The 9284-nt window shown below is 45.0% G+C and overlaps 1 protein-coding gene across 1 annotated transcript; it reads left to right on the top strand.

The window, feature by feature from the left end:
* Positions 1-1981: 1981 nt before the first annotated feature.
* LOC147980037 (uncharacterized) lies at positions 1982-4560 on the top strand. The gene is made up of 8 exons (XM_087515446.1): positions 1982-2125; positions 2212-2261; positions 2342-2424; positions 2501-2943; positions 3467-3578; positions 3717-4010; positions 4088-4266; positions 4330-4560. The coding sequence occupies exons 1-8, from the start codon at positions 1982-1984 to the stop codon at positions 4558-4560; spliced, it is 1536 nt and encodes a 511-aa protein (XP_087371572.1).
* The last annotated feature ends 4724 nt before the right edge of the window (positions 4561-9284 follow it).

The raw sequence follows: 9284 nt of genomic DNA on the forward strand, positions 1-9284 counted from the left end.
CAATCGAAGTTACGGATCTCCCAGAATATAAGAAACGGTTTTCAGCCAGATCAGGGGAACGCGAAACAGAAGAGAACAGAGAGGGAGATCCAATCTCGGAGGGGCTCCCGCCCCTCCGCGGCCATGGAGACCAAGGAGAAGAGGAGGAACTCTCCTCCCCATCTAGGGGGGAGGCCAAGGATGGAGAAAAAGTAGGAGGGCTCTCTCCCCCTCGCTTCCGGTGGCGCCGGAGTGCCACCGGGGCAACAATCGGGACGACAATCTACATCAACAATCTTGCTACCGTCAACACAAACTTTCTCCCCCTCTATGCAGCGATGTAACACCTCCCCCCCGCTGTAATCTCTACTTAAACATGGTGCTCAACTCCATATATTATTTCCCAATGATCTATGGTTATCCTATGATGTTTGAGTAGATCCGTTTTGTCCTATGGGTTAATCGTGATCTTGGTTGGTATGATTGTATATTTTATTTATGGTGCTGTCCTATGGTGCCCTCCGTTCTCGTGCAAATGTGAGGGGGGCCCGCTCTAGGGTGTTGCAATATGTTCATGATTTGCTTACGGTGGGTTGCGAGAGTGACAGAAACTTAAACCCGAGTAGGTGGGTTTTGGCGTATGGGAGTAAAGAGGACTTGATACTTAATGCTATGGTTGGGTTTCATGACCTTAATGATCTTTAGTAGTTGCGGATGGTTGCTAGATTTCCAATCATAAGTGCATATGATCCAAGTAGAGAAAATATGTTAGCTCATGCCTCTCCCTCATATAAAATTGCAAGAATGATTACCGATACTTGTTATCGATTACCTAGGGACAAATAACTTTCTTGTTGATGCAAACCCTTTTACTAAACACCTAACTTTTATTATCTTGCAAACTACTTCTAGTTTTGTTCTTGCAAAGTAGCTCTAGCATCACTCCTCCAAACTATTTTCATACCTATTTCCGATAAAACAAACATCAAGTGTGCGTAGATTTGTATTGGTGGTCGATAGAACTTGAGGGAATATTTGTTCTGCCTTTAGCTCCTCGTTGGGTTTGAAACTCTTAGTTATCAAAGAAGGCTACAAACGATCCCTAATACTTGTGGGTTATCACTTCTCACCACCCATGTCGAGCGAGGTTTCTCCCTGCCCCCGCATCCATTCTTTCGGCGTTGTTTTGAATTTCTTCAGCGCTCAAATCCACCACTTTCCTCCCAACACGATCTCATACCTTGCCGCGTTCATTTCAATGTGCGAAAACTTCTTGGGGTGTCAGCTGCACTGGGGTTTGTTCAAGCACATTTTCACATGTCGTTCTCGGTTGGTGAAGAAGGCTAACCCAGATGATGAAAAGACGCACGTGATCCAGATGTGCAGGGGGTTAGGGTTCCAAATGAGAGTTAGGAGTACTTTTCCCCCCATGACCTTTCCTGAGTCAGTCAGAGGTTGGCAGTCGACTTGGTTCTACTGCAAAGACATCCTGACGCCTGGTCAGTCGACCGGCCTCCCCCTTTCACTATGGAGAGACTCCGTTAACCTTCTTCACTGATTGTAACTGCAGAGGAGAGGGTGAGGTGTCCATGTTAGTCGATGCGGTCATCGCCTTGGTCCAGGGGGTGTGACTGGTATGGATCTGCTGGAGGTGTTCCTCAGTCGACACATCCAACCTCTCCAAGCTCATGACCACCCAATGTGGATGTACTCGGGCACCGAAGACACCGCTCGGGTCCACCCGGAGGAGGTCACCGAGGAAACGGTGGCTCAATGGCTGCGAAGCATTATTGGTAACAAGGGTAACCCTCGAGGAGCTAGAAGGATCTTGCCATTCGACGTCGACAATGCTCCAGACGAGGTTAGGCTCGATTTACCGAGTCTTTTTCAGTACGCGATTGTTCTTGAATCCGACTGATATTTGCGACTTGTGTCTTGCGGGTTTTCACCAAGATGTACTCAATGCCAAACGGGGAGCAGTACCAGTAAGGAGTAGAGAGTGATGGTGAAAGCACTGATTGGCAGTATGCAGATGACAGCGAGGACTCTGGTAGCAGCAAGGAAGTCGACTCACCGCCCCGCTCTCAACGACGCTCCAAACAGTCGCAAGACCCTGCGAGAGGACGTGGAAAAGCAGTCCCGCCGAGTGTGAAGATTCCAAAGCGCACTCGGACGTCAACCCCAGACCCAGCATAGAAGGCCACGAAGTAGGCCAAAATTGTTCCACCCAAGCCTCGGAAGGCCCTGCCCAGGATTAAGGTGGTCGTGCCCGTTGCTTCGACGTAAGTGTTTCTTTTCTTATCTCTCGTCGCCACTGCGAACTTCTTTACTTGCCTGACCGAGTGGAATTTGAACCTTTCAGTGCTGTTACTTCTGCAACCTCTATGGACATCGACGAGGAGCGAGGTGTTGTAGAGACCACAGACGCAACCACTTCTCAGGTAGGCATGATTCCAAAGTCATGCTTTTATATCAACCATTTTGGTGGACGACAGAAATCTTATTGTCGAGTGTTCTGTAGTGCCAACAAATGTTATCCAGCTTCCATACGATGACGATGAAGATGTTCCTCAAAGGAGTACAGGGAGAAGGGGTAGAGCTTTGAGCAGGAGGGTACCCACCAGCAAAGCGCCTCACCCGGCATCTGAGCCTATAGTTCAACAACTTGATGATCCAGTATGGGCCACTGTCTCTTTTACTGAGCCTCTATCGACTGACCAGCCCTCGGTGTCAATTGTTCAGACTTCTGGTCTGACTGCACAACCTCAACCTCCAACTCCACCGACCACGTCATCGGCTCCTCCATCCACTCCGTTTGCCCTGCATCACACTCGGGAGGACCAAGTAGGAGCTGCCAAGGAAGCCATGATCCAGGCGGGCCTGATGATGGACCGACTGAAGGTGGTATATGACACCAGCAAGGCCGCTTACGATGCTAGCTCTGCACTCCAAGCTAATGTCCGAGTAAGTGGGATTGTAAGTTGATTTCTGATTGGCTTTCCAGCTCGATCCTTGCTCTGTTAGGATATGCTATCTGAAAACTGCTGCTTTATTATTCGTAAGACGTCGGTCTGTACTTTGCATCTGTACGCCCACTGGGTGTTTGTTGTAGCCACGTAGCTCTTTCACTCGAATTAGACAGGTCGTGTCGAGTGAGTTCTCAGTCTTGCGAGGGCACATTGAGTGCACCCATTGCGTGTAGTCCCCGAGACCGCTGTTGACTGCATGCAGTCGACGGTGGTCTGAGAACAAAATGGTTTTTTACTCCTTCCACTCGGGCTAGGCAGACCATGCCGAATGGGAAATCGAACTAGTGGGGGCACGCTAAGTGCACCCACTGGGTGTAGTCCCCAAGACTGCTATTGAATGTTTGATTCGGCGGCAGTCTTAGAACTCTTTTGCCATAGCAATTTGGTCTTGCACTTTTTCACTCGGAAGTAATTGATCTTTGTTTCTATCTTTTGACTTGTCTTCTTGTTGATTGCAGAAATCTTGCAAGCTTGGGACTCGGTATGCTACCTTGGAACAAGAGAAAATCCAACTCAAGCTTGATCTGGATCTGGCCAAGGAGAATTTGAAGAAGGCTCAAGATGAAGTGGCTATCATGGGAATTAACGTCTTGTCGACTGCATGTCTTATCACTTTTCCTTTCTCGTCCTTTGAACCGAGTGTCTCCACTCGAACAGATGTGCGTAGTGAAAATCGTCAACTCCAAGCTCGTCTGAGGAATATTATTTCTTTAGACAAAATGAAGCATGCCTTGGAGCAGAAGGACCTTGATCTTGAGGGAGCGCAAAAGACGACGCGTGAGAACACTGAACTGGCTGGCAGGAAGCTAGCTGCAGTCGGCAAGTTGGAGGAGGAGAATGCCAAGCTGAAGACTGTTGTTGATGAGGCAAAGAAAGAAGCTGCACAGCTAAAGGAGGAGAAGGTAGCCTTGGCTGACAAAGTGAATGTTCTCACTCGGAAGAGGGACGAACTGGAAACTTATCTGGGAGGTCTTTCCAAGAAGATGCTCCTCATGCTCGAAGGTATTTTACCTCATCCGACTGAATCACAAATCTCTTCACAATGTTGCTGCCAACTCACTATTTTTCTCTCTGTGCAGAGTTCTATCAGAATTTCGAGGAGGAAACCAGGCAGACCGAGACAAGACTGGACCCCATCAAGGATGAAGCTGCCATGAACGTGTTGCGACTGGAATCTCGCCTCGCTAGTGTCTTGGACTATGTCGCCCGACTGAAAGTTGCACTGTCACGGATAGACAAGGAGTTGTGGCTAGAAGACGTATTTCAGAATGACCTCGAGTCACTGATGACTCGACTCAATGACATCCCTGACTGAGTGCAGGCATGGAAGAAGTCATCTGCTCGTTGTGGTGTTGACGTGGCTCTTTCACTTGTCCGTGTTCATTGCAAGGACGCCCATGAAGAGAAGTTGAAAGCTCTTCAAGTGGCAAACACCAAGAAGCTTCAATTTCAATCTTTTATGGAGACCTTCATCCATGTAGCCACTCGCATCACAGACGACATCGACTTGGACACTTTCATCGAGCCAGCTAGTCCTCCTCCTGCTGAGTGAAAAACTTGATAACTTGACTTTATTTGGCTCGGAATGCCAAGTGATTTTGTAACCGTTAAACACTTTCAGGCCTAGCGCTCGAGTACTTTTGCTTGTGGTTCTGGACCTCACTGGATTTATTCGAACTTGGTTATTTTATCTGAATGCAGTTGCCATTTCTCCAATGTGCTTGGATTTTTCGACTTAGGCGAGTACGGGATCGCAGCTAAGTCCCCGAGTGGGAGGATCTCACTCCACTCAGAGTTGTTTCCTAAAACTTAGGAGAGAGCGGACGTTGTACTTGTGACGCAGCTTAGAGGAGAGAGCAGATGTTGTACTTGTGGTACCGCTCAGAGTGCACCTCGTCGTACTTGCGGATTATTCTCCTCGAGTGGGAGGATTGCTCTCCACTCAAAGTGTTTTTGAAACTTAGGCAAGTACAGGGTCGTAGCTAAGCCCCCGAGTAAGAGGGTTGTTCTTCACTCGGGGTATTTTTGAAACATAGGCGAGTACGGGGTCGCAGCTAAGCCTCCCGAGTGAGAGGATTGCTCTACAGTCAGAGTTGTTTTTATAACTTAGGCAAGTACGGGATCGTAGCTAAGTCTCCGAGTGGGAGGGTTGCTCTCCACTCAGAGTTGTTTTTGTGTAACATCCCAAAATTATAAATTTTGGAATGTTATAATAATTAAAATATATGATTGTTGATTGATTGTTGAGTGATTGATTGAGTGAAATTTATTAGAATTTTAAACTATTGAAGTTTTGTTGAGAGGGAATAAAAAGGACTTTCCAAAAAAAAGTTTCTGTTTGAAAATATTTGAATTTGGAAATATTTCAAACTTCATGCCACTCAATGATCCTCATGATTTTCTTCAATGAAAGAGAGTGGGAAGTAAAGAAAATTTTATTTTGAAGTTGTCATTTAATTTATTTATTTTAACTCAAAGTGGCATTTGAGTTTTATTCAAAAACTTTTCTGACAAAGAACACTTGAACAAAAGTGTTGAGAGGGAGTAACATGACACCCCAAAAATGTTGGAATAAATTTTCCATAGAGTTTTGAAAGTCATTTTGATTTTTGTTTGAATTTAAAAAAATGACTTTTCAAAAAGTATTTTATTTTCCCTTGAAAAATATCCCATTAAATTGGGCTAAATTTTTTGATCGTTTTGATATATAATACTCCTATATTTTATTTTTTTAAATGATTTTTATTCGCGGAATCTTTTTAAAAAGGAAAGGTATTTTTTTGTTTTGGGCCAAATCCGGCCCGATCGCGCCAGATCATCTCCTTCCTCACGAACGGGATTTCGTTCCCGAGCACAGCCGCGTCGGCCATCGCCGGAAATCACGGGATTCGCGAAATCCCTCGCCCTCTCCTCCAAGACGACCTCCTCCCCCTATAAATAGCCACATCGCGCATCCATTCCCCCACCTAGTCCCTCCTCTCCTCGCCCCACACTACCGCGCCACCCCGCTGGAGTTCGCCGGACCACCGCCACCATTGCCGCCCCGCCCCACCACCTCCGGCCATCCCCGCCACCCACTGCCGCCACCAGCTGCTCTGCCCCGCTCTTCCACCCCCGACCATCCCTTCCCCGACGCCAGAGGGCCACCGGAGGACGTCGCCGGAGCTCCACCAGGACCCATCACCGGAACTGCTACAGTAAATCCCGACCTACTGTTTTTTTTCGTTCTATTTTTAAAACAGAATAGTTTCAATCTTGTAAAATCCATAGTTAATTATCTACGAGGTATTTTTGAGTGATTCCAACTGCCTTGGATCACAAATTTTATGAAGTTTCTGTTAGTTCAATTTTTATTTCACATTTGAGAAGTTTAAATTTGTGTTTGTATGAATTTGCTCAAATCACTAGATTTGAGCTATTTTGAGTTAGGAATATTATTTTTGACCGATTCTTTTTGCTACTGGTTACTTATTAGACTAGCTACCAGTAGTGTTTTGTTTGCATGTTAGTGAGTTAGTTAGATTAGCTTTTTATTGTAAATAGTACTGTTTACTCTGTTTTTAGTACTGTTTGTAGTTTAATTATTATTAATTAGTTTCAATTAGTTTCTTTTGCTAGTTTTCGCGAGTGTGTCATATATTCTATTGGTTAACAGTAGGTGATTTCTAGGATTTATTAGACTTAGTATTCTTGAGGTTCTAGGTATTGTTAGAATTTTATTATAGGAAAAATACTCTATGTTACATAGTGAATAATTATTTTTACCTTGTGTCAAGTATTTTTTTGTTTTAGGATTTTTACTTGTTGTTAGGTAGAGTTGTTGTGGTGTAGATTAGCCCTAAGTTTATTTGAGTGATTTGGAGTTTTCTTTGGTTTTTACCTTCGATCCTATTTCGATTTCGTTGTTATTTTGATTGTTATGATTGAGTGCTAGAATGATTGCTTATGTGAATACTATGCTTGCTTGTATAGATTTCATCGGAGAGTGACGACTAGTTTATCAAGTTTTTAAGAGTGATAATATCTTCACCAACTGGCCAGGCAAGTTCACTTTGACCATGTTTTCCATACCTATGTTTATTTGCATGTAGTATCACCCTTTTAACAGTCTCTCCAGTAGTGTTATTGAATCTTGTAGTTGAGTAGAATGCATGAGGTAGGAACCATCTCCCTGTTACCAAACCCGGGACGTTATATATTTTTAGTGCTACGCTATAGTAGACGGGGTTCGGTATGAGTGCATGAGAGTGGTGTGAAGAAGGAGGACTCTACGTCAATGGCGACAACTTCATGATGGCACCGGCAAGGACTACATCTTCAGGACTCCTCAAGATTTTCGAGACTCGAGACAAGAATTCAATACACACTACTGGGTGAAGGACGGTTGAAGGGCACCCTGGAGAAACCAGTGGTTGGCCGGGATGCATGGAGAAGCGCCATGACATCTTGCGGAAAGCTTCACCCAGACTCAAAGAGACGGAAGAATACTTCATTCCCGGAAGCTTACCTGTGCAACCGCAAGTCACTATGGGCTCTGGCTTGGTTGACCTTAGTTGTGACTCTGGCTGGGACGGTGCTAGCAGATGTAGAACTATGGTAGGATTGGATGAGCACCGGACAGTGGTCAGAGGAACTCTTCGGAAGACCATGTTTCGGTCATCTTGTTCTCAAACACCCTGAAGTGCGAGAATGTAAAGAGAGGGATCGAATCTTGCGGGTAAAGTGTACAAACCTCTGCAGAGGGTTAAAACCTAATCGATTAGCCGTGTCCCCGGTTACGGACAATTTGAGCCTCTGGACTTGGATCTATCTCGGAACTCTCAGCACCGGACCGATAATTTAATTGTGGGCAACTTATGATGATTTGGGTATGAGACATCGGTTGGCGGAACCATGTCATGGCAGAAAACTCCGTAGTATAGACTCCTGATATTCCTTTGTTGTAGGGAAAAATAAAACCAGCTTTTATGCAAACAAAACTCAGATACAGAGCCGCAAAGCCATATTGCATATAGTATAGCTTATCATTTTTTTCTCTTATTGTGATCTTGCCGGTACATTCAATGTACTGACCTACATGGCTGCAACGTCTCATGTTGCAGATATGTTTCTTCCGACGAGTAAGAGTTACGTCATAGGGTTACGGTCTACACTCAACCTGCCGATGGCGTTGATGGGACTCCACACCCGATTATTTGTTTCCACTGAGACTTATGAGGTATATATCAGTTTTACTTTATTTATACATGTGATTGCACTTTAATATATACATTGATGTACTGTGTGTGCCAGCATACCGATCCAGGGATGGCACAGATACACAGAGGCTTGACCGTCTGAGGTCGGGTCGCTATAGATATGGTATCAGAGCACATGTTGACTGTAGGACGTGACCCTAGAAATCGAAAAGCCCCTAGGACAGGAAATCTCTAAAACTTTATTTTCAAAAGAATCCATTACTTCTCACCTTTTCTGATTTTATCAAATATCCTCTCTTACCTCAAATAGTTAGAATATACCCCTTTCCCTTTTGACCACACGGAGGGTCAACCGAAGCCGCTCCAAGAAGGACAACATATCGGACAACCAATGACCATTTCAGAGTAAACAGGATTTGACCATGCATAGAGTTGAAGCTACACCAGTTGAAGACTCCGACGACTTGAAGAATCAGAAGAATTATTCAACCGTTAGAGGACCAAACCCCTGGTATACACTTACGTTAGATGCGACGATTTGTGAGCTATCATTTGTTTGATGTTTTTCCAACAGCCACAAAATAAAACTCATTTCTTCAAAACTATTATTTGTATTGTGTGTATCCCTTCCTACCTCTCTCTTATCTCACCCTAAAACCCTTGGACCCAGTAGATGAAGAATGAAGTTGGACTGGTATTCTCTGGACCGAAAACCCAGCCGGAGGCAGAGCTATGGATTCAGAACATGGAGAATCACTTCGGGAGCAATTTGGTTTCAAGGAAGAATGAAGTATCGTACGCTCTTCAGTACTTTGAAGGAAGTGCTGCAACATGGTGGCAGATGCATCAAGCTATACATGGATGGAATGGAGCAAGGACTTGGGAAGAATTCAAGAAGATTCTGACAAGATCTCATCTTATCCGGAAGCACCATGATACCCCAAGAAATAAACCTTGTGCCTGCAAGATTTGCGGAGAAATAGGACACACCCAGGAGAAACACAAGGATGGATGCCCTCATTGTGAGGAGAAACACCCAGCTGAGGAATGCCCAACTAGTCAGGTGACTTGTTTCTTG

This window comes from Triticum urartu, chromosome 3A, assembly GCF_056163025.1.
Source record: "Triticum urartu cultivar PI428250 chromosome 3A, HENAU_Tu73, whole genome shotgun sequence".
Taxonomy (NCBI): Eukaryota; Viridiplantae; Streptophyta; class Magnoliopsida; order Poales; family Poaceae; genus Triticum; species Triticum urartu.

Coding starts and splice junctions, on each gene's coding strand:
- LOC147980037 (XM_087515446.1), top strand. CDS start 1,982: ATGGTGAAAGCACTGATTGGCAGTATGCAGATGACAGCGAGGACTCTG. Junction 4,011..4,087: donor GATGCTCCTCATGCTCGAAG/GTATTTTACCTC, acceptor CTCTCTGTGCAG/AGTTCTATCAGAATTTCGAG. Junction 4,267..4,329: donor AGGAGTTGTGGCTAGAAGAC/GTATTTCAGAAT, acceptor GACTGAGTGCAG/GCATGGAAGAAGTCATCTGC.